At 34.8% G+C, this 26467-nt stretch overlaps 1 protein-coding gene across 1 annotated transcript in view; it reads left to right on the forward strand.

Annotated features, from left to right (window-relative positions):
• The window catches only part of SLF1 (SMC5-SMC6 complex localization factor 1), a 34256-nt gene extending 8179 nt beyond the window's left edge, over window positions 1–26077 (forward strand). Inside the window, exons 5-16 of the mRNA XM_059833597.1 lie at window positions 2060–2191; window positions 3639–3692; window positions 7523–7675; window positions 8243–8409; window positions 9800–9937; window positions 10635–10800; window positions 18212–18359; window positions 20503–20648; window positions 22619–22788; window positions 23262–23395; window positions 25380–25472; window positions 25866–26077. Of these exons, the coding sequence (XP_059689580.1) occupies window positions 2060–2191; window positions 3639–3692; window positions 7523–7675; window positions 8243–8409; window positions 9800–9937; window positions 10635–10800; window positions 18212–18359; window positions 20503–20648; window positions 22619–22788; window positions 23262–23395; window positions 25380–25472; window positions 25866–26077 (1713 nt within the window). The remainder of the gene's footprint in view (window positions 1–2059; window positions 2192–3638; window positions 3693–7522; window positions 7676–8242; window positions 8410–9799; window positions 9938–10634; window positions 10801–18211; window positions 18360–20502; window positions 20649–22618; window positions 22789–23261; window positions 23396–25379; window positions 25473–25865) is intronic.
• The last annotated feature ends 390 nt before the right edge of the window (window positions 26078–26467 follow it).

Consider the following 26467-nt stretch of genomic DNA (forward strand, 5'->3'; position numbering starts at 1 on the left):
GCACGTATCTTTTTTTTTTAGATTTCATTAAAGTAACTCACCTCAGAGGCCAAGAGAGCATTAGCTTTCTATTTAAATGCATCTAAAGAACTCAGAAAACTGCCAAGACTCCTAGTCTCTTAAAAGGAAAAGAATAAAACATAGGCAATCGAATCACAATACTTGTCCAAATGTATTAGGCTTTATCAAAGAATGTTATGGACATGCTCTTTTCTCTCCCTCCCAGAAGTACTTGGCACATAATTCATTAGAACGTTCCAACTTTGTAAATTCATAGTCCTGCTATTTGACTGCTACTTCTAGCAAAAATAAATACCCCCCTTCCTCCCCTAAACACCCACATATATGTCCAGATGCTGAATTCAGTAAAACAGTATTATATTCTTTTTTTCAGTGCAACTGCACTGTAGTTCAGACTATGCCGTGATTTTTTTTTTTTTGAGCCAAGTCTTTGCTTCATTTTTATATTTCAGTATCTGTTCTTATAATCTCAACCTTCTAACTCTAGTGTTAAAGTACTCTGTGGGATTGTCATTAATGATTTGATCCTACAAGGTGTCAAATTTACTGGTTCAAGATGTTAAAACACATGCATGATTTTAGGGAGCTAGTCATACTTAAATTTAAACAGAGACTTTAAATGCTTTTTTGGATGCATGCTGGAATTAATAAAATTTTGCCAAGATGGTACTATAAATTGTTTGAATATAAGTATTTTTACAAGCATGTTGAAAACAATGTGCAGAAAGTGCCACCAGAAGTAAAGACTAGTTAATGCATCAGAGTTCAGTTATCCCTGGCTCATCAAAAGCTATTTAGAGCTCTTTCCAAGTTACCAAAAATACTTAACTCTTCTGTAATGTGCAACAGACTCAGTATTTGTTTAGGAATATATTTAGCACATGCCAAATACTTTTGGTTTGAATTATACATTTAAGGGAAAATCTGAAAACAGGGTGAAACATGTGCAGTGTTTGAAACTTTATCTTGAAAATTTGAAAATGTAAACTGTTCATGGCTTGCATCTTATCATTGCATGCACAAGTGCGGTTTTTTGCCTCCTGTTATTTCCTGTTTTTCCCGTACTTGATTCACCCATCAGATTTAGGTGTTTGAATTAAAAGGCAAGCTACCCAAAGCCTTCCACACCTCCTCCCAATAAAAAATGGCCGTCAGTACTGTCACCAAGGGGAACACTTCACCTGCATCTGCGTTCTTAACTCATCACACTGCAGGAAGAGGCTGGTTTTGTAGTTAAATGTTTATTTGCCTACAACAAAGATGGTATTTTATTCTTAGTCTGCGTATCTCGCATTAAAAGCATACATTGGAACTCTTACTGAAATATATTGTTCTCATATCCTGAAATAACTTTTTAAATTTTTTGTAGTTATTTTTTACTAACAAAAATTATCCTGTGGCTTCGCTGAGTGTCTTTCCAGAATGGAAACCAGTTTGAGAAATGCTTCCTCATTCCTGTGGTGAAGAAATAGCTGGAAACAATGGGTGGACTTAGAGAATAAATTACTAAAAAAGAAAAAAAAGAACTTTTAAATTTCAAATTACTAGTTTAGTTCAGGCTTACAGGCAAAAACTGGAAAGATTTTGTTGTAGTGGCCTTTATAAAATGAATGCATGGTCATAGTCAAAGTGATGAAAAAATGTCTTAAAAATCCTTACTATATTTTTTGACTAATTGAAAAGGTGTGGGCTTTGGTTTTAGTTTTTGAAAAGTCCAAGGAGAGAATCCATTATGGAAACACAGTTCTTGTTTCAGCCACAGGGATTGGGTCAGAGTCAAAGTCAGTTAGGAAAATAATTATGGGGAAGCCTGCATTGATAATTCCTATGCTATAGCTTCCTACAAGATCAGTGGTTTGTTTCCAATTCACCAGCTGTTTATCTGGCACATGATGCAGACCCTTGAACAATTACATAAGCATGCATATGCACGTAAGGGTTTACAATGGAATATATAGAAAAAATTAGCGTGTAAAAGCTGTTTTAAAGCATTAGCTTTGAAACTAAAAAAAAGTGGTATTTTTTTTGCTCTGCACAGAATAAAATGAAAAATATTGAAGATATCCAAATGAATCATTTCGTGGCTGCACAAGAAACGGACCAAATCATGTCTAACATGCAGCTTGCTGAAATGAAAAATGCTGTTATAAAACATATGTATTTTGCTGCGGTAAGTAACAATCAGTTAATGCTTTCTTAGCAGAAAATGTAAAATGTATTTTATTACATTTATCTTTCATTATAGTACTGAGCTAATAAAGTAGATATTTTAACATCTTTTGAAATAGTAATAATGTCTTTGAACCTGCAGTGTTTAATAATCCCATATTTACTACATCTATCATTAGCTAAAATATAATTTAGTTGTGGTGATTGCTAGGCACGGGTGTGTGGAAGACATGGTGGACTACCTGAAATCTTGGTCTAATATATGAGATCACTAGTAGCTAGTACTGTTCAACAAATTGTCATTGCGTTACAGTCCTTCTGTGACTTTTCCTGTTACCTAGCTGAATTACACTAATGCATTTTTAAAACTAACCACATCTAGAGCAAGTATTTTGTTGATTCATATCGATGTTTTTTATTACAAGTAAAAAACAGAGCTAAATGTACTCCTTTGTTTTAATGTTGTCACATATCTAATGATAAATGTGCTACATTAGTAATTTAAAACATAATTTCATATCTAGAAAAAACAATTACTTGTGAGTTAGGATGTATTATCTCTGTAAGTTACAGTGATGCAGTGATGCAGATTTTTGTAGGAGCTTGCTTACATGAAGCATTATGATTTTGTGCCTGCAAAATCAGGTCCTCTGAGTATTAATACAAGTTCTTAGTAGCAAAAGAATTAGAATTTTTAAGTCCTTGATGTACTCAATGTTTAAATATGAGATTAACAAATAGAAGACTCATGCTGCTTAAATCTATACACCTTCAAATGCTACATCTTTAATCAGTGACATTTTATCAAGACTACACCCTCCAGACCTTTAAAAAATAAATGTGCCTTTGACTTTTCATGTATACTGCACAACAAGTACACTTCTTATCAGATTATCTTTCCCTCAAGCTATTATGTAGTTATGTGCAGATGGAGTAATCATAATCCTAAAGACAGTTTCTCCTAAAAGACTTTTTTGGTAACGTGTAAGTAAGATTGTAATGCTAGGCCGTAACTAAATACAGCATAATAGTAATACATTTTTGCACCTACTGCCCTATCTTCACATTACAGGTAACTTGCAAGAGGAATCCAAAGGTTGCATTTTGCCGTGGAAAAACTGAAAACATTTAGTATTTTTTAATGTGGTTAAGTAGACCAAATCTAGTAAAACTGTCCTTACATAGCAACCACATAAACAAGAAGCAGAAAGTAACAGGAAAAATGGGGAGAAAAATTGCCCATGTTATTTTCCTTTTAGGTCACTAATAATCTATTTCATAATCTTGCCATCCAAATATTGAAAAGATAACTATAAATAGATTGCTATGTTGAATGTTTTGCTTGAACTGCGTTTAAAAGAAGTTGCCATTTTGGGAGGTTTAAACAGTATTTATTGAATATGTTTATTGGTATCCACTGTGCAGGCTGACTTTATCCTGTTTTACAGGCTTTTAAGCACAGGTGTGCTCAAAAAGACCAGCTGAATAAATCCTATCCAGAGGTAAGGATTCTCACAAAGGGGACATGTTGCATATACAGAGTTTTATTATGAAGTCAGGCAAGCATACTTTCATAGTGAAACTAGCTATCGAAGAAAAATTTTAAGTATTTGTTATCCAATCCTCTAATGAAGTTACTGAGAGTTATAGAGCGTCATTGGAATATTGTGGAATTTTGTTCGTCCTTACAGTGCTTTCAGTACAAAAAAAATTTTATTACAAAAAAAACTCTATAATCACGCTGATTAAGAGAACTTTACCTGTTGATGTTAGAAGAAAAGAAGCAAAGATGCCCTAATGTGATTTAGAGCATCTTAAATTATTCAAGCAATGTATTTCTGCAGTAGTAATAAAGAGGAAGTATACACAGCTTTTTGGAGTGCTCACCTGTTTTTGCTAGTAGGCACAGACTTTAGCTAAAGGTTACCTCACTGTAGAAAGAAACAGTGGTTTTTCTTAGAGCATAAGCCTTAAACACCATCATGCGGGTTTCAGAGTGTACTGAAGCACAAATTGCAAGTAGAATACATTATGGTTTCTAGTTCTGTTTTCATAACTACTTTGACTTAACTTCTCTTTTTTTGTACTATTTAGTTAATTTCTCATTTTTCTTCCCATTGAGCCAAATATATTCCATAAATCAGGTACAGGTCAGCAACAGGTTTTAGTAAGTCTTTGTTATTTCTTAGAGTAAATAGAAAAGGGAAAATTTTGAAAGTGTCTATCTATAATACTAAGAATAAATCTTGAAATATGTTGAAACATTACCTCTTAGTACTTAAAAAGCATTATACATAGTAGCTGTGAGTTACTGTACTTTATACAGCAACTTGTGTTATTTAAAAGTTAAAATGGGAAACAAAGAATATCTATTAGCTTCCTGTATTTCTCAGTAGCTGAAGATTTGGTATCTTCATGAGCTGTACTACATGAAGAGTTACTTGATACATAAATGAGGTCCCAGTCTGACAAAATGAGCTCTCAAGCTTCACAGAAATCTCTTTTTAGTTGATTTCTTTCCATTGACACAATAAGGAAGGGAGGAGAAAAATATTTTTAAAGCATGAGCACTAAAATGCCTTTCTCATTGTCCAACACTACCATTAATTGGCAAAATGCTGTGTGCGTTTCTGTTACTGAACAGATATGAATTTAAATTTAAAGTTAATGTTTAGGTATTGAGTTTCTGGGAAAAAACCTTTAGCTTTTTTAACATATGTAAGCTGAAATTGTTATTCTGTATTCTTAATACAACTTTTTGTTTGGAAATTTTTAGCCTAATACTAATACTTGTCTTATGCATGACCTGCCACTATCTTTTATTGCTTTGTGCAATATCCATAGCTAGCCTTTGCATCTGATGTGGGACTTTTATAGGCAGTATATTTATGGCCTTTAAAAACAGCTCCAATAAACATTTCCAATAATACTAGTTAAGTAAAATAAAACCTATGAACTATATTAACAGGTTAGAGCTACATTCAGTCATCTCAGTTTGCATCTGCTAGGAAGGCTTAACTTTAGCTAAGTATTCTCTTACCTATCATCTTCGCCTAAAATACGCATTTCTCTTTTTTCAGCTTCTCTTCCACATCATGCTATATAAAACAGAACTTGTTGACGGGGGAGCTTCATTTTGCATTTGTTTCTGCTCAAAGTTTTAATGGATGTACCAGCAATGCTTCACAAGAAACTGCTGGTTCCTCATCATCCAGAATGTGAGACAGTGCAGCTTTGTACAGCTGACTGAATATTAAGGCCCTACAAAAAGTGTCTCCTGATACTGAAAAAAGTTCCTCACATCAGTTTTCTGTCATCCTTCCTTACCCCTTACAGATATGCTGAAAACCTGTTCTCCACTTCCTCCTTATCTTGAATGTAGTGCAGAAGGCCTCACACCCTCACAAAACAGCTTTGTTGCAGTGTACTTTGCAAATAATGCATTGATGTTGCCGTTCCTTCTAGTACCAGAATTTTCAAGAGAGATAAGTTTGAATCACAGTGTAAAAAGGCGGATGCTGCTATGATGACCAGATGAGGGCCAGTAGTAACATGCTTGTACATGCACAGTATACTGAGTCATCTTCACGTGTCTTAAAACCAGGCGACAGAGAAGTTGTTCTTTGACTGCCATTAAACAGTTTATAATTGCTCTTTAGATGTGCTGTTTGCATATAATTAACATTACAAAAGTATAAATGCAACCATTATGTCCAAAGGAAATAATGTGAAGATTTTAATAGTCCATATATGAATGAGAAAATTGAAATAAATTTGAGTTGCAAACACCAGATGCACAAAGACTTGATTAAAAGAAAATTGTCTAGATGAGCAGCTTTATTTATTGTTAATGTAACAACAGCATACATTAGGAATCTGAGAAATGAAACGTTTGCAGAGAAACTAAATATCTAATGCTAAGGTGGAGCTCATTCACTGAGACTTTAGCTGTGATTTAACTATGATTAATCATTTCTTTCAAAAGGTTTTTCAGGCTTGATCTAAGCTCCTGATGTTTTAACTGTATTACTGAAACATTTTCAGAAACTATCTCGCTAATAGCAGTGTCTTCCGTAGACCTCAAAACCACAATTGGACTCAAAGTCTGTGTTAATTTTAATTTTAAACTAATTTTCAAACAATTGGTAGGATGTCTTGAGTAGCTTTATCTAATGTAGATTAGGAGCCAGGTTTTTTGGCAGACGACATAAAGTTTACAAGTTGTTAGGGACTAAAGTAATAATAAATTTATGTAATTGTTTAATTCCCGGCAGTCCAATCAGTGATATTCCTGACTCTGCTTCTCTCCTTTGTGACTCCTTATCCCAGTTTCTTTCAATGTACTAGAGCCTCAGGCTGTGTGGTCAAGCAAAATAGCTGGATTTCAAAACGGAAGTTACCAGGCAGAGGGAAGCTGTGCTACCGTTAGCAGTATGGTTGCAGCTGGTTTGTGCATCTTAGCTTTGGCTTGAACCTGGACTAGAGGAAAGATGTAAATAGCAGTGTAGCTCAGATCTTCGATACCTCTTCTTTTGTATCATTAATCTGTGGAAATAAGGATTTGGAAAGCTGAGAGTACAGACAATAATGGGGAAATTTCAGGGCAGATACAGCATTTCATGAAAGCCATTAGATCCTTCTGGGTCCTCTGAAAGCTTGCAGAGTTAAGTGTTTTGCTGTCATGAGTGGCAGAGAATAAGAAGGAAGCCCTGTGCCATTAAGAAGATCTTCAGAGCTTTGAAGTCCACTGGGATCAATACCTGTGCTATCTGTAGCATTAGCTGCTTCACTGACATGCTATATGGGAATAGGAGAACTAGGGAGATAAAACAGTTACATGGTTTATGGTTTTATAATGTGTACTCCTAAATGATGTATTTCATGATTTTACATTTTTCTCTAGTTCTTTTAGCTGTTCAGTGGTACTAATTATCTTACTGCTCCAGTCATATACTGTGGGATGTACTCTGCACTCTTGGAAATACTAACACTTCTTTGCGTACCTTTCCAGAATAAATTATAGACAAGTTATTGAGTGTGTGAATTACAATTTGTTTTTTAAAAGGGTAGATGTATTCAGATCTTCTTAGAAGAGAAGCACATTCTGAAACCTACTATCTTTTCACTGAAAGCCCAGTTCAGTAAGAGTGAAGGTCTTTCTAGATTACAGCAGCTTACTGGATCAGGCAATAATTAATATTTCAGGTTTCATTTATAATCTTCTCCCTGTTTTATTATATTACCAACACTTTACTTAGAGATTTCCTGTTAGTTCTTGTAAGGTTTTTTTAATTAAGCTGTTCTTTTACTTATAAAGGTATCTCATTCCTAGGTTAAAAAACTGTCCAGAGGCACATGGTATATACTTGAAGGATTAGTGGAAGAGTATTTATTTCCAGATGTAATCACAGAACTTGCTGCTGGTCAAAAGTATTCTACACCTCCTGTGCAACTTCTTCATTCTCTTCTAGAATATGTCCTATTGGTGAGAAATGAAGACCAAAGTATTACAAATATGAAAGCAAGAAATGGAAGTACTACGATCTTTGATCCTGACATTGTATTTAGTGTTTTTTAGTGATGTATTCATCCTTCACTTTCTGTTCATCCATGTGTTTGTGTCTTTAAAAGGAAAGAATTTAATACATAAGGATTTTTTAAAATTACTATTTGTTTACAAGCCATATGAATGTAGTGCTATAAATATTGTGGAAGAATTGGCCCAGAATTTTTTTTGTTGCTTTTAGAAACAGCACTTGTGTGACTTTTTCTTTAACCTAGTAGGCCACAGATAGAGACCTCAATTGAGAAGGTTTGTTCTAAGCAGTGATGCGTTCAGCTGGAATAGCACACTAGCGCAAGCTCTCCTTGTTACCCTCCTTTTTTTGTAAACTCTGAATTTTGCTGCTTATAGTTATACATTAAATTGCATGTTACTTCACTGTTTAAATTTGGTCACTTGGGATTGTAAGGAAAGAAAATATATAAACTTTTAGTGATTATGGATCTTTGGCCAGTATGGAGCCAGTATTATTTTCCTATTTTATTACAGGGAAATAGCGATGCAGTATTTTATGCGAAACTTCATCACATTTTGTACCTTGTTCTCCAACGTGATCCTCCGTGGAAGTCCCCATCTATGTTAAAGTATTATTTGGATCTTCTTCAGTGTCCTATCTGTAAGAAAGGCACATGGTCCTTGATAGAGATGCTTGTAAGGTAAAGTTTAATGAGGTGTTGGATGCAGTAATTCATATGTTACTCCATACTCAGGGATGGGGGAGGAGGGTTGGAATTCTGTTGGGTCAAAGTCACATTTTCACCAGAACAAGTTAACTGTATGTGAAGGTCTAGAAGTCTAACTGAGATTTGGACCTTGCACTTTATGTTTCAGTAAGTGTTAGCTCACAGGCAGAGGGTGGGGTTTTTTTGGAAAGGAAAAAAATCTACATTTTCTTGTCATCCTTCCTTCTTTAAAAATTATTTGTTTATTTTATTTTTTAAGCTTTCCACAAATTAGAATAATCTGTGTATTATTGCTGTTCAGGTTCACACACATCTATATCCGCAGTTACAAAGCAAATTCCAGTATTACCTTACCAAACGTGAAGCTTCATGTTGTATTTTGATTTTAATCATAAACTTCACCAACTTGTTCGTGAAGTCTGATTATATCCTATACATCTACAAATACAAGAGTCGGTACCCAGGAGCTGTTTGGGTCTATGTTTATTCTATGCTTTAGCTTGAAAACTCATTTTTTTTGTAATTTGCATCAATAGACATTAATTCTTCCATTCATTTGGAAGAGAAACTGTACCTCCTTATTACTGTCATAAAATCTTAATATTTAAATACTTTGATACAACTGTGATTACAGATATATGAATGTGTATGATTGTAAGCATGTCTATAGTCTTGAAGGGTGTTGAATCACTGTACTTGAATCACTGTAATTGGACATTCAGTAGTTTTTATTAGGAGCATGTCACATGGGATGGAAGAGAATTTATCTTTTAGATAGAGTATTTTATCTTTTAGTACTTACTGGCAGAATGTGAATACCCAGCAGCTGTATATCTGGTGGTTCCAATACCCAAAATTCTAGCCAAGAAAAGGTGTTCACGTTTTACTTCAAAATTATCTCCATCATGTTAGACAAATCATTAGACTTGACCACAAACTGTAGTCCTGTCAATAGTATGTGTGAACTGTTACCTGAACTAAGATTTGTAGGATGTTACAATGTCTATAAAATATTACAAGACTACCTTGTAATTAAAGGATTTCTAAGAGGTTCTGTTAAATTCAGTAATTGTACAGTACCTCAAGTAGAGACAGAAAAATTAAATATGGTTGAATTATTTAGTTTACACTATAATACAAAATACTCATCTACAACAAAGCTCCAGTCACAAACATGCTGGTTTTTGTTTTTTTATAAATAGAGCTTTAAAACCAGAAAGTTAGGCTTTAAAATGCTGAATGTTGCTGGGGAGCAAGGTATTACCTTGTAAAAATTGTCCAAAGTCAAAGCTGACTTTTTTTGCCAATAGATCGGACTATTATTTCCGTCATACAAATGGATTTTTCGGTGTTTGTTTTTCAGGTCTTGCCTTTATTGCCAAACCATTTGTCATACAGTCCCAGTTTCAGGGAGAGGAGATGAACAGAGGATAGTTCACAAAACATTATTGAAGTTTTTCTTTGATTTAGTAAAAGCTGAAGTAGAGTTTCTGACAATGAGGTGGGTTTTATAGGATAATACCTTCTTAATACTTTTTCACAATTCCACATGCATTTCTGTATCTACAGCAGGTTGTATCCTGGTTTTTGTATGTCCCTAATAAGATACTGTTCTACAGAGATGCAGTTGTTCAGCATTTCCTTTTATATTTCTCAATTCTTAGGTTTTTATTGTAATTTGTATTGGTTTTTTTCGAATCCTGTTTTAAGGCCTCTAACTTTTCACAGCCTATTATTTCACTATATTACAAGTTTCAGTAAGCATTTAATTTTGGTCATAAGGTTGTATTTTTAGCTTTGCAGTGCTTCAGTGTTCATTCTTTAAGGTAGACAAACAGCATTTTGAACAGAATTATTTTTTTCTTTTAAATCAATTAACTGTTATCTTTTGCTAGGAAGAGAATTATCTTCCCTTAGTTTATGAAGTATAAAAAAAGTCTTTGTTTTGCTCTGCATTTATATAGTAAAGGCAAGCCTTTACTTTATGTAATACTAGCACAATATTAGAATTCCTTCAGTCTGACTGTAATAGTCATCATCATTTTACTTATTATTCATCAGAAATTGTGTCTGATCTTTCCATATTTAAAAATTGCCAAACCTTTGTGTGTTTTGACAGCAGACAAAGTTTCTGTCTGGTAACTATAGTAATCAAAGTGGCATAAAGATTCAGGTTTTTTCACTTTCCTTTTTTACAGTTTGGTTGAAGGGACCAATTCACAGCATCAGCAAGTCATGCCACAGACAGTTCTTCTGAAGACCTTTTGGGTGGGAAGTGAAACCTCAGTGCTTTTTACCAAACACATAAATATTCTAGCAGATTGGGTCATACTTTCCCATAGAGAATTGAACAGAAAAAATGATGTGAGTATGAATTTTATACTTTAAAATAATGAAGACTGACATATTTTTTTAAAGGCGTTCCTTTGTTCATTCTTTTGTGAGGAATTATATGTAAGTATCACAGCTGCTTGTTATAGCTGCCTTTTGTTGTGAAGCATGCTGGTTTTTGCTCCACTAAAGGAAATGAATTGATCCATAAGATTCTCATATTGATCTGTAGAGAAGAAACGAGTCATGAGTAGCTTGTTGGCTACATTCAGATGTTCACATGCCCTTACCAGCAGGTATTACTGTAGTCATTAGGGACACCAGCTTAACACATTCTGTCAAACAATAAGGTGTAACGAAAGAGGTGATTATCTTGTTTTACAGTGATTGTATTCAGGAAATGTTGGAAGGAGAAAGCTAACAAAAATAATAATTTTTTGCTGTTTTCTACAGATATGCATTATTTTATTTTAATAAATGCCCCAGTTTTTTTCCCAAGTCCTTTAGTTTCATTTTATATGTTCCCTAGGTCTTTTCGTAAAAACGGATTTGAAGGCAACTTAATTGCTGTTCTGTGACCTGCTGACCAGCAGGACACTGACCTGAAAGATACTGAGTGTCCTCTATACCACCTCTTTCTTTTCAGAAGCTGGAGGCCTTGTAAAAAAATCTTTGACTTCTAGATTCTCACATAAAATACACACTTACTGCTGTCTCTGCGTTCTCTTTTAAATTATTGTGAAAGCACAGAATAAATAGGTACTTCATTCACTTTTTCAATACAATAACAGAACAACAATAGAAAATGAAGTATTCCAGAGAAAAAAGCACTTCCAATATAATACCTAGTAGTTCTTCATTATGTTAAGAAAGCAGAAAGATTAAACGTAATGAGAGCTTCACTCATCTTACCTAGCCAGACCTCCTACCTTTTTTGAGGGCTATCAAAGCAAGACATTCTGAAACAGTGCTGTCTTTTATCCTTGGTCAAGATATTAAAAAAGTGCCTAAAATTAGGCTTCTATACCCATATTTATATTTAAACAACCTACCTTTTCAAAGGTACTGAGCACCAAGCAGGCTTGCATTCAGTTGGTGTCAGTGGCCATTCCGTTTCTTTGGAAAATGAGACTGCTTTCATATGTTTCCTGGTGTTGAATCTGCAGTTTAAGTGTAGGCACCATTTTCTTTTTTCTCCTATGCCTTCTTTTGACAAGTTCCAGCACTGTAAGCCATACCTTTTTCATAAACCGTTCTTTGCATAAGCAGAATAATCACTTGTGTCAGATAGAGTGTTGTACATATATGAAAAATAAACTTAAAATAGAGAATAGAACATAACATAAACCATAGAGACCTACCTCTTGTTTAGATTCTATTTTCTTTATATACATATATATAAGAATGGTACTTTCAGCACAAACCCCAGATGCCTATTGCTTTCCCACTTTGATCTTATGCACTGTATGTACAATATCCCTGCAGATAAGAATTCTAGCCTTAAAAAGCAGCTTGTTGCCACATAGTATCTGTAGTTTTGTATGTTATTTCTTACAGCCTTATTCTTTAATTTCATATTTATATATTGCATTTTCTTTCCGTTTGCATTTTTTGGCAAAAATAAACTCTAAAACAAAATACCATGTTTTTACATTCAAAACTTGTCATTATCGCTTTCTGCACTCTCAATTTTATTATACTAAAACTTGATTTTTTTTTCCATATATTCAGAGACTCCATTTAAAATTCCATGACATAGTTGAAAAGGTCATTCAGAAAGCAAAGGAACAGATCTTCCCCAGCTATGCAGGCAGAACTGTGTTTTCTTTTCTCCTTATTTTTTATTATTTTAGAAGTGTATAAATCACAGTATTTCCATGTCATTAAATATAGCATATTGTGTGCAAAATTTTCTTTCCTGTCTTCAGTTTAAGGGTGTGAGTCATTGTTATCAGTTTTGGTTTTTAAAAGCTGTTTGCTTAAGAGGCAACACGTTGGCAAGAAACATGTCAGGCCATTCAGAAACCCAAATGAAAGGAATGACTTTGGGTATTCTTACTACCTGCATGGACACAGAAGTTAAGTGTTTTGTAGCACAGTGTAAAGGGGTGACCATGTTTCCCAGCTTACACAAGCGTGTTAGCTCGTGGGAAGTGACAGGGCAGTTGTGATATACCGAACTTCTGTGCAATTCTCCAGTGAAAATATCTGTAAATAAATAAACCAGATGAATAATTTAATTAAATTCTTTTTGGGGGTATATCTAACACATTCTTTTCTAAGTGGTAAAAGTGGGCAATTATTTTTTATTTTTAACTTTTTAGAATCAGATTTTTTGCGTGTGTGTGTTTCAAACATTGCAACAAATCAGCACTAGAGTGGAGGAAAATATCTGTATATGTTTCTTCTCTTCTAGTGCTGATTTGTTGCAAAATTGTTTTTTATATATATGTGTGTAAACGTGTGTGTGTGTGTCTGTGTGTGTAAAAAGAAAAAAAGAAAGAAAGAAGAGCTATAAAGACCTAACTTACATATATGAGTGCATTTGCTTTCTTGTGTTAGCTTTCTCTTAAAAGTACTAGCATAAAATCAGTGACAGGAAATTGGATGCCCTTACTCATCACTGTGTTAATCTGCTGGGACAACTTCCTGGAATAAAACTGAGACGCTGTCCTTGCAGTTAAAAATGCACTGTTAAAGAACATAGAAGTTTTTCCATTACTTGAGATCTTCAAATCAATATTGAATATAATTTTAATATAAATAACATTTATTATTTATTATATTATTTAAATTGGTTTTATGCAGAAACTCCTGGTCAAGGTTCTGTGAATCAAAGCTGTTAATTCAGTTTTGGAATTTACAAAGGAACATGTATATTGCTTAGAACACTTTGAGTAGCATTGAGCTATTGCATGGCTTTTCACAATGTCACAGATGGTATCAGAAATACTTTTCATCCCTGATACTACTGGTGTATTTTTAAAAAAAGCTGTCTTACATAGACTGACAAAGGAGTGAAAACTGCATTAATTCAGTTTTTTAGTTGCATCATCTTGCATATATCTAATCTGTTTTCTTCCATTACCTGTTACAAATTTGTGTGGTGTAAATTGTAGAACTAAATGTCTTTCTGGTCTATTTGTCACTTCCAATAGCTTTCTTAGAAGTATGTTCAAGCACTTTTGGAGTACTGCATAACCCTAAAAACATTTACACCACATGAAAAAGAACTCTAAAAAACAACTCTAAAATAACTCTAATTCAAAGTAAAAAAGTTAAAATGAATTTTCCTATGACTTAAAAGCTTTCCTATAAGAACTTTTATGTGTACTAAAACACACTGTGAAACTTCTGTCGCTGTAGCACTTGACTTGGCAAAGCATTAAATGGAACAGCAATGTAGGAATTGCATTTGCTAAGCTGGCAGACATCAGTTGTACTGATGTGACCTTTGTATGCTAACACAGTCAACAGCCGCTTCCCACTTCAATGCTTTTCTCAGTGAGGTAGCTTTGATTCTCAACAATAAGAAAAAGGTTTAACTGTATCTTATTTAATTTGCTGTGCATGGTGTAGTGGGTTGACACCAGCTGGCAGGTAAGTCCCCACCCACCCAGCCGCTCGCTCACCCACCCCGCAGTGGGATGAGGGAGAGAATTGGAAGGGCAAGAACTGGAAAACTCATGGGTCGAGATAAAGACAGTTTAGTAAGTGAAGAAAAGCTGTGCGTGCAAGCAAAGCAAAATAAGGAATTCATTCACTACTTCCCATCATCAGGCAGATGTCCAGCCGCTTCCTGGAAAGCAGGGCTTCATCACGTGTAGTGGTCACTTGGCAAGGAAACACCATAACCCTGAACATCCCCCCATCCTCCTCCTTTCTTCAGCTTTTATTGCTGAGCACAGTGTTTGGAATGGAATATCCCTGTGGTCGTTTTGGGTCAGCTGTCCTGGCTGTGTCCCCTCCCAGCTTCTTGCACACACCCAGCGCACTTGCTGGGGGCGTAGAGTGGGAAAAAGAAAAGGCCTTGGCACTGTGCAAGCACTGCTCAGCAGTAGCTAAAACATCCCTGTGTTACCAGAACTGTTCGAGGCAAAAATTCAAAACACAGCACAGGTTGTTATGAAGAAGATTAACTCCGTTCCAGGCAAACCCAGTATACTTGGTTTTATAGGGAAGAATAATACTGCAGTTCTATTAAGAATCTTTTCAGCATGATTTGACATAGTACTTTTTGTAGTAGTACATTATTTTTAGGAATTTTAAATATAGATTATTTATGGGGAAGACGGAGAGACTTGAAAAGTTTATAATATACCTAAAAAATAGAGTATTCTCAATATTTGTTAAGTGAAGACTCATGTTCCAATGACCAGTAGTCACACCATTATCTAAATGACAGCGTAAACAAAAACCTCTCATTTAAATACGTTTTTACTTAATCCAAAATTGCATTTGTTAATAAAATAGCAATTCATGTCCTTTATATGGGTAACTTTTTATTTCATATCCAGGAATAAGAGTTTCCATACAATGTTCTGAATATTGCTTTTCTGTATCTACAAAAAAATCAGGTGGCTCCTGTGCATTTACTTTTTCACTGATTAATATATAGAGGTTTGTAAGACTTCATTCTTACATTGTAAAAATACTGTTGTTGAAACTTTTTTTTTATTTGTTGATAGTTTTCCCTTTATGTTAGTTTGGTAATTAAAAATATTTAACTTCAGAAAAACTGCAGCTTTAAACGAGCAGTAGAGTTGTGAAGCAGTAGAAGAGACTTAAGATTTAGCCTTTAGCCTCTTGAGTTTGATAGCAGAAGCTATTTGTGTGCACAATGATGTTTTGTCATACATGGTAGCAATTCCCATGTTTAATGGAAATGCTTGCTTCTTTTTCTTCTTTAATATTGTATGTGTTTTCTTTACTAGGTTTGTATTGTTCTGTGGTTGAAAATGAAAATATTTTTTAAATGTTAATATTTAAATATTTTTAGAACAGATGATACTTTCAGTAAATTCAAGCATTTCCCCCTCATTTGTAGCATTGAACCATTTATTTCAGAATAGGAGAAGCTCTTGGTTGGTACTACTGTTGTTTTACCAAAATGTCAACCAAGCCTACACCCGTTGGCAGTATCTGGTTTGTCTTTGTCAGTATGCAGAGATACTTAGCTGAGCAAACGTAGTTGCGACTAGTGTTATCAGCCACATTTAATTTGCAGCTGTATATCGGACTGTGAAACATTATTAATACTTGCTGTATTAACAGTCAATATTTCAATCTGCTGCCTCAAGGTCAGCTTTTGCTCCCCACTCCTTTCCTTGAAAATATTTCATAGATGAAGTAATACAAGCTTGTGATTTAGAAACAAGAAAAAGAATGTAAATACTTGTGCTTTACGTCTGTATCTACCTCAGGTTACATCTATATGTCCTTGATTCTATCACTTACCTCTGTTAAAATTGTGCTTATTTGCTGCATTTGTGTAATTTATTTCCTGCAAAGAACTATTGATGGAATTAAATTATTCACCCAGTATTTTGCTTTGGGGTCCAATGATAAAAGAGGTATGCATACTTAAGGGAAATTTAAATGCATTTCAGATGTTTTAAATTAGTTCTTCAGTTTCTACTCCTGAATCATCAGAAGATAGGGAGTAATGTTGCTTTTAAAATATTTAGTTGAAAAAAATTATTTTCATGTTGTTGACATGCCGTATCAATGTTCCCAGGGTTTTTTTATTATGACATCCCACAGTTCCTCTACAGTAAAGTATTATGATATAGTAAAGCAAGGGGCAAACCAAATCAAGTAGCGTTTAACAGAGTAAGAGGAAGTAGGGCTGGAAGCGATCTCAGAGATCACATTCCTAATAGATTTTTCCTGGCCAGTTCTTAAAAGCCTTCAGTGATGGAGATTATACTGCCTCCCCACACAATGTTTATTTGTAGTTGTGTTTATTCCTTTTCTTTTGAATGACAAGTAAGTCTGTTAACTGTAGGGACAGTATTTATGTATGTTTTCGACAAATTGCTTTGTAATCTTTTTCTTATAAATCTCATCTGTGTCATAGTCTCTGTTGCTCTTACACATGTCTGTTTGATTTATTGATGAAGCTCAAACTGTTTCAGCCTTTGGTGCTTTCCATCTTCTGAGGGAATCCTGTTAAATTATTTTAAATCAACCTTGAATGTATTTTGTTCTCAAAGGAGTATCAGACAAACCATTGACTGTGGTATGACACCACAACAAAAGACAGAAAAGTTTTGTTTCCGTTAAGTAATTATGTAAAATCTGAAGCTAACATATAAGTACATACTCAGTTCAATTTCCGTCTTATTCAAAATTGTCCATTTTGAAGTACTCGTTCTCTTTCACTAGAATGCAATATATTGGCTGGTGCTTCAGTGTAACAGTAGTGGTTCTCTGGTAGAGCCTTAGGTAGGTGTCTTTGGGCAAATGAATCTTGTGTTCCTGCTATGGTGCACATATTGTTCCAATTTGCACTTTCGAAACTGACATACAAATACTGGATTTTCTGTCGTTGTACATGTGGTCAGAGGAATAACTTATTTCAGTATCATTGAGTAGAATATTTCTGTGTGGCACAGAAAGATGTTGAGTAGGCAGATCTGACTTGGCTTTGCACAGACTAACTCGGACACTAGAAGCACTGGTTTACCCAACCAGTACTGATGGAGGGGTCACATGGGTGAACAAATAAGTTCATCTATCTCATGGTACTTTTGGGATAGCATGTTAAAATGCTGTATATTGTCTTGATGTCTCCTGAAGAAAATACACTTTGGCTTTTTTGTCTGCACGTGACCATTTTGTGCAGGTTCAGGGGAGAAAAAAGTAAGGCTAATATCCATAAATATGTTATTTCTGAATTTGCAGCTGCTAATCTCTTTGGGATTTGTGGTAGCAGCAGAAAGTTTCCTGATCCCACAAACTGGCTGCCAAAGTTTTTTCTATGCACGAAACTAACACCTTGCATCCTTTTCACTTTTGGCACAGACATACACAGTTAGTCACAAAAGGAACTTTAATGTCATGATGAAATCTTTAGGAAAAGAGAATCCTAATAGAGCATGGAAAATAAGATCCCCAAATTAAACACAAGGTTAACTAGCATAAATGCAGTACTTGAAATCATACAGTTAAACAAAACCTAATTTAAAAAGAAGTCACATTTTGTAGTTGTAAGCTTTGATCCCATTTTGCATGTTGTTTTAGACAAGATGTTTTCAAATAACTTTTATTTCTCCAGTGCTAAATCTTCATTGATGTGGCATCAATGGCATATTAATTTTATTGACCTGGCTGCAACAGTTAGCTTTTGAGCAGAAAAAGAAAAGCCAGTGAAGAAGTGATGTTATACAGTACAGGTTTATAGCTACTCTTTTTTTTTTTTTTTTTTTTTTTCCCCATTTAGGCTTTCAGATGTGAAATAGCTGGTCTGTTAAATGCAATTCTTGGAACTGTAGTGGAATACTGGATCATCTCAAGTTTGCTTTTGGACAGAAATGTGTTTCATCAAATAGCTGATGATTTGGCACATTACCTTGCCATTTCATGTGATGGTGAGTGTTTGAAAGGCCTCTCAAAGTCTTCTAATCAAATACACTAAAGTCCTAACTAAAATCCTTGGTTTACTTTCAAGTTACATTTTACCTTCTGTTGCAGCCGTGCAGTCTTACGGTGTGATGTGTACGTATGCAGGAAACTATTGTGTGTATGTGTCTATTTGTCTGTCCCAAGCAAAGACCAAGCAGAACAGGCTTTCTTCTTAAAATCCCTCTAAGTAAATGTCAACAGGTGTTAATGTGAAAGCAAGACTATGCAGTGTGAAGAAGAAAAAAAATCTTTGGAGCTCTCTTGTCAGTTTAGGAGAGGCAGTTGGAAACACCTTAGCTCAGGCCATTTCTCAGGTGGAATTTTTCACTCCACAAAGTTGCTCTTGTTTGCTAAAGACACTTGAGCCATAAGTCCAAAAGCTATGCTGAACTCTTTGACCCATAGGCTTCAAATGAAACATTTCAGTGTCTCACTCCAAATCCTTAGACTTAATGGAGTTTATTTGGGGGTTGGGGGAGAATTCCAACTAATGCCATGAATCACTATGTTCCTCTTCATTAAATGTGCTAGATAAAGAGAAATGTCATGACTCAAGTGAACCATTATCATCTAACATGGAATGTCGGTTGAAGTACCTGTCCTTCTAGCAACTAGGGGAAGAGGAACACAAAAGACCAAAAAAAAAAATCTTAAGAAAACTACTGAATGTTTTAAAGTTCATTTTCAAACTTGATTCCCACGAAATCTTCCCCCCCGCCCCAGTTAGAAAATAGTGGGAAAACTGTAACTCAGCTGTTACACTTGTATGGATATCCTGGTTTCAGTCGTCATTTTCTTTAGAGATAGGTGTATGTAGGCTTCATTTAAAGCATTGCTGCTTTCTCCTACCTGGACACTTGAGAAGAACTATCCTGAAAAAATAAAACTAAAATCTTAGTCTCTAGATAAATAGTTCCACTCCACTCTTAGAGTAAGCAAATTACCAGAACCGTTATATCCTGCCTTAGATCTTATAAGACCAAATCAGTTGGAACTTCATAGTATTTACTTTAATGGAGCTTTTAGTATCTACTACTATTCTCACGTCTCCAGCGGATTTTCTGGCTTTCATATAACCGGAGAGTCTTGGATACGTATTTCTGTAAGACTTTCTCACTTTCCTGTACACAAATGGAAGATTATACTTTCTATGTTCTCCTTCATTGAGAGCATTCATCAGAACATTCACAGTCTGGTTATAAAGAGTGAAGATTCTTTGACCTATTGGTCATCACTGCTGCTCAGTTCAGTCCACAGCACTGAAAAGCCCAAGAAACTGCTGCAGAGTTCTAAATTCTGTCACTCTTAGAGTAGAAAACTTCTGTACTCTTAAAACTTGTGTTTCTGTATTGATTTAATCTACAGATCAGTTCGTGTATGAGCACTTCTTAGCAGAACAGAATATTCCCTCAATACAGTAAAGACTTTCTTCCTCATTGGCAGACCTTGCTTTCCACCTGTTTCAGTTGCTACTTTGACAAAACTATTTTGCTAGAATCAAAATAAAAATATCACCCTAAGAAAAATGAGTCATTCTGTCTCCTTTTCAAAAAAAAAGGAGAGGTAGGCCAGACATATGCGTGATATATATTGAGATAGATATATATTTTTCTGCCACTGTCTGTTTTGGTTTTTTTTAAAGCAGTATTAACTATTTGGTACATCTGAATAGGGTTGAAATTTGCATTACTTGCAGATTTCTTTGTTAATGTGTTATACATTTTATCTGAATTGTGTTTGTATTGTGTCACTTACAGATATTAAAGGTGATCACTTGCATAACTTCCCAAATAAGTAATTTCATTCTCAAAATCAAGGTAAAACTTTTATAAGATTGTGTTTAGAGCATTTTTAAAAAAAGTTTCACATAAAAAGTGGTGCTTTCCCTTTTAGAATCTGCTGAGTATTCTCTCAGAAGCTGGTTTTACTATCAGATGATGGATAAAATCTTTTTTAATATGAATATTTTTAGTAATTCTCATGGAGAATAGCTTCTGAATCTGCAACAGCAGAAAAAAAAGTCTGGAAGAGTTATCTTCTGGATAACTGTAGATGTACAGGTTTGTATATTCTCATTTTAAGGCTATTTTTCCCTTTGCTTTTTTCCAGATTTTTCGATACATGAATTAAAACTGTTCATTTGTTCCATATCATCCCTCTGGCTTCAAATGTTTGTCGCAGAAGCAGTTTTTAAAAAAATGTGTTTACAGAGGAATATAACCATTTCTACAGAACCTCTTTCTCTTCAGAAAATAGTAAGTAACTCTCCTACTCCTTAATAACCTATCACACTTAAGTATTTTACAAGTAATAGGATTCATGAAAGTCTTGGAAAACATCTTTCTTTTGTGGTCTAAGGTCATGCTTATTGCACACATTGTTTTCCACCTGTAGATAGATTCTACTGCATTTAAATTTCTCTTTGCCCAAGATCTGGGTTGAAAACAATGGTAAGATTTTTCTTGTGAGAAAATTTGTAACATCTGATAAATCTGTTTACATGCATTTAACATGAAAAGTCACAATGAAAGCTTTTTAAAATAATCACTGTTCTAAATATTTTATTGCAATGTTACATTTGGAATTAAGGAAAATGCCAAATATAGTGTGATTTTCCTGGGTTGTCTTTTCCTTCAGGGTTTGTGAAGAGGTGACAGTCTATTATTCTACTGGGTCCAAGCATTTGTTAAATACAAGAGGTCATGATTTTGAACCAGAGTGTATTCCTGTGAATTTCTCCTCTTAAAAACTTTCTCCTACTTGCAAACCTTTTCCTGCCTTCAAATCACAATTTCTGGTAGTTGATGAGGAAGGACATGGTGAAAGAAATTCTCAAAACCATGACTGCTGGCAGGATGCAGGCAAATCAGTAATGACATGCCCTACCTTAGAGCCTCAATTCAGTAATCTTAATACTAACAACTAACTAGAATATGGAATCCATAACTGTTTCTGTATAGGCTAAAATTCTACAGGTAGAGTCAAAGAAAAACAAATTTACACCTTTATACATTTTCCATACATAAGGTTTCCTGAATTTTACAGGATTTTTGAACGGAGATCATTGTTTATTAATACATCATGTTGAAACAGAGCTCAAACAAAAGGCTGTCAGAATTTTAAAAATAAGCCATCTATATATCTAATATTTAACGTATGTTGCCAACACATACGCAGCAGCAATTGCTATTTCTAGTATTGCCATGACTACTGATCACGCTCTGCAACTTTGTAAATTTTTGTAGTGCTTTAAACAAGGTCATGTGCTTTTTATGGCTTTCCGTAGCATTACTGTGCTTCCTTTCTTGTTCCATACAATAAACATTAACTATCGTCCCATTTTGCCTCGTCTTCTCATACAGCATCTCATTAGCTAGGCTTTTCTGTGGGTTCAAGTAGTGACCTCCTACTCCCTGGTGGTAAATGTACAATGAAGGTGCAAGTAAGGTGTCTCTCACCCATTGCAAGTTGCCTGCAGAATTTACAGTGATCTGCTAGATAGTCAAAGCCTTCTTTAGTATCTTTGTTCAGATACAATCATTGTGTAGTCATTGAATGAGTCCCTTCACTGGACTTTTTCCTATGCTTTTGCCAAACTGCAGAAACTTACATGACTTTTCAAATGAGCGGTATAGGTGCACTGAAAGCTCCATATTACTGGAAAGAAGCCGAAATATCTACAACGTCCAAAGCTATCCTAATAAGAGAGAGCACCTAAGAGATAACTAGCTTATTGCCTTCACAGTGCTCAAAGGCTTAATCCAACCCTTCATCTTAGAAGAGATGAAGGAGGGGAGTGAGTATTTCTTTACCAAATTGCTCCCTGGGTTTTGTTGCCTGGGTTGGGAGCAGGAAGCTTGTAAATACTTCCATTAAGTACCTGATAATCAATTAGCTTTACTTCAGTCTTACGTCCAGCTAAAGTGATCAAAATTTTCTTGGCTACCAGAAACCCAAGAGAGAGGTTTAGAATTCCCAACTTTGTGGTTCAGACACCACTCACCTCTGAGGCCAGCATAAAGAGTGAATGACGAGAACATAAGAAAAGATTGCAGAAGAAAACTTTAACAATCTGTATATGCAATCATTTAGGGATCATATTTTAAAAAACTTAGAGCAAGCTGTGGGTGGTGAATGACTGCTTTGCATGAAGTGCAGCAAAAGAAAATGACTGCATTTTACTTTACTGTATACAAAGTCATTGAAAATACTACCTTTGCAACAGGTCTGTTCTTATTTGCCTGCTTTGCGAGAGGTAGGGATGCACAAGACAAGAAAGATACACAAAGCAAAGAAAAAGAAAACAGGGCAACGGCCATGCCCTGAGTCTCAAAGGGCATTACAGATGCTAAATGGCGATAAGCAGAACCAAGTCAAAGTGCTGCCTGATCTACCGTAAGTAATACCTATAACATCATCAGTTTTATTCTGCTTTGGGGGACAGCTTCCAACCTGACACATTTCTTGAACTTTATATGACCTGTTTTGTTGTCTACAAATTACTGCAACTGACAGAAAGCGCCATTGAAAACCTGTAACACCTTTCTCCCCATCCTCCATCTCAGTTTATATGCAGACTGATGTAGTTATATTTTCCCAATATTAAAGGGTACATAGAGAAGTTGAACTGTTCATAGAATTACCTTCAAAGAAAGTTTAATTGTGAGTAATTTAATTTTATTACTGTTTTAAATACAGTTATAATTAAATGACATAGAAATTACATAATTAAGACCTTTCAGAAATAACTCTGAAATGGATAGATCTAAGTATGCTGTATATAGACATTTAAAGGCATTAAGTACATATACATTATCTTAAAATATAAAACAGTGATTTTAGACGTGTCCACTTTGCTCTCTTTTCAGTGACTTAATCTTTAATAAGTGCCCTCCATTGACAAAGAAGCTTAGAGCAAAAGCAGAAGTTGAGGCTTCATACACCAAAGAGAATTGCTACCTTTTGGCTGAAGAGGTACATTTTTACAGGAGAAATACTAAAGGTATTCTACGTATCTAATTTATCTTAAAAACTTTGTATCATTAGAATTGACAGTTTCAGGTTTAAAAATCTTGTCCTGATGAATGCTGAACTAAAATGATGGCTTGTGACTAAGAATTATTTTCTTATGGTTCATGTTTCTTTTTTCTGATGTCTACTTAAAAGGAGGAATTGTATATATGGTGGAATAAAGCTGCCTTCTTCATTCCCCTCCCCCTCCCAGATATTAAATACAGTGTACAGCTTGTGTGAGCTCATTCCAGTCTTGCCTGCCTTACTTTGCTAATCCACCTCAACCTGTGCTTGGTAGGATCAACGTCTTCTGATTTGAAAGTATAATTCAGTCTTCATCTCTTTCAGTCCTAGACATTTTGTGAACAAAGACTGAGGAGTATGCTATGTTACATAGCTGTGTTAAGCATATGGACTGTTTTCTTCCAGGCATTCAGCCCAGACTATGAAAGGCATTTGGCTTTTGTCTTAGCTATTCTGGAACCCAAGTACCTAAGGAGTAAAACAGCACTGCAGTAATTCATTCGGTTCCCTACTTATTACACAAATTTAATAAATAGTACTTTACATGAGCCTTTACCTGAACAGAATTACTTGCTGGAACTACTTTTTGTCATCTTTATCATCACAAATTTACCTATATCACTTAAAACACAACTATATTAATTACGGCACCCTAGAGAAGGCTGAGAAAAAAAAATGGCAAAAGCAAGCTGGGATTGTTCAAAAAATTAAAAACAGAATTGTATCACAAACACTGAAGGACAAAAAAAATCTCCTCACTGTCTTCTGGGATTTAAGAGAGCTTCAGTAACAGAGCCAGACCATGCATTTTTAAAATTGGTTCCCTTTCTCTTTATTGCTTTTGCAAGTAAAATTGATGTGAATTATTACATGCTGACTTCTACAAAGAAAAGTGAGCTGAAGGACTAGGGCAAAAAAAATCCCAAACCCAACTGCATTTTTTTCTATTCTTCCCCTGCCAAAATTGTAAGTAGTATCTTCTGTTGAAAGATTGAGTATGGAGCTGACAGATTTACATAGTGAAGGTATTAATATAACAAAATATACCATGTAAATCTTATTGCAAAGGCTGAGAGATTTAGCCTGAGATATTTTTCATTTCAAAGATGTTTGTTGCACCATCTTTCACCTGGCATCAAGATTTTCCTCTGGCTCTTGTTCAAACCTAATCATTTAGTGAAAGCAAAACAGCATTTAGAATGGGTCTGAAGTTTTTATCATGCAGAAACGAATGGTGTCTTTACATATAAGCAGCAGTTCTCAGTTGCTTGCTGTTCAATTTTTCACACTTACTTCAGCTTTACATGGTACTAAGGCTTGGGATTTTTTTTCCAGAGGACTTTCTTTTTTTATTATTATTATTAGGTCCCCTTCATTTATTTCTCTCTCTTTCCCCCCTCCCTTGCTACTGTAGCCAAGTCAGACAGCCTATTGAGGAACAGCAAACCATCTGTTAACGGATTTGAAGTTCTGAATTACACTTGAGTGTGTAGAGGCACTCGTGCTTAGCCAGAAACATTCATTTGAATTAAGCTATAAATGCTGTGTAAAAAGAACCATACATTTTAACGTAGGTTCATGAATAAATTTAAGGGAGGGCAACTGCACTCTAAAGTTTTATTGCTTCAAAACCCAGTATTTTTGGTGTTCTGTGATCACTTGGTGCTTTTATAGTGTGATTGAAGCTTTAAACCTTGAACTGGGGGGAGATAATTCCTGTGTTAAACCATTTGCAATACAATTTCATTGCTGGATCTCTGGTGGAACAGAAGCTCTGTGGGTTTTTTTTTGAATTTTCTTAAAAGATGGTTAAACAGGATAAAGGAAAATCTTACTCGTTATTGAATTTTCTGGCATATAGCCAGGTCTCCTAGTTCCAGGCACTTTGATTATTTTCTTTAGTTGCTATCTTGCCTAGTCTAGTGTAATCTATTAATTTTTTATGGTAGGAGAGACAGCCCTGCATAAAGCTTGCATAAGTAACAAAGTGGAGAGATTGATTCAGCTTCTCTCTTCCCCTGGAACAGACATTAATGCTAAAGGTAAGTTATTCATTTTCTCTACAGAACTAAGAAAATAAGCCAGATAAAGAACTGTATTAATATCTGTTTCGTAATAAAGTTTGTATTTTTGCTATTAAATCTGTGTTCATTATTTTAAACAACACAAAATGAGGAATTTGCAGCAAAAATTGAGGAAAGGTTAATTTATAACTAAAGTGTGTTTTAACAACACATTTTCTATTAATTTTTAAAAATGCTGTTTAATTTTTTTCAGATGTTTTTCAATAGAATTTCTTGTTTTGAAATCACAAGCTGCCACTGTAGGCATGGTGAATACTGAAAAGTAAAGTGTTTTGCTGTCTAATGAATTACATTATTAACATTTTAGTACTACTTCTGCTGTTTTAAAACTTCCCTTGATTTATAATTCAGACTATGCTGGCTGGACGCCTTTGCATGAAGCCTGTAACCATGGCAGCACAGTGTGTGTCCGTGAAATTTTGCAACGTTGTCCAGAGGTAGACCTGCTCAGTCAAGTGGACGGGGTGACTCCTTTGCATGATGCACTGTCAAATGGACATGTAGAAATTGGCAAGCTGCTACTTCAGCATGGGGGTGAGTGCATTTATGCTAAACTGGTTTAGGGAAATTATCCACTGTTCTGAGTCCATATGAAGTTCATGGTGTTTTTCTTAATAGTTACTTAAAATACAATGTTATTATGAAATATTTATTTTAAAACATTTTTAAGCCAAGCTGTTTTGGTCACAATAAAAATAATACTGTTTTCACACTTATCTTGATCAGCTGAATATGAAATTAACCAGGATTTTCACATTTTTTTCCAATATGGTAATGTTTTCATTGTGCATTTTACACCATATGCATTGTAACTATATTCTCCAAACTCATTAATGAAGATAAAGGTTACCTAGTCACCAAGCAAAGCTAAGGATTTTCTTTTGTTTTGATCTATTTTTACCACGATGCAAAAATAGATCAGTAAATCTCTACATAATCATGTATTTCAATAT

The sequence above is a fragment of the Gavia stellata genome, chromosome Z (genome assembly GCF_030936135.1).
Source record: "Gavia stellata isolate bGavSte3 chromosome Z, bGavSte3.hap2, whole genome shotgun sequence".
Classification (NCBI taxonomy): domain Eukaryota; kingdom Metazoa; phylum Chordata; class Aves; order Gaviiformes; family Gaviidae; genus Gavia; species Gavia stellata.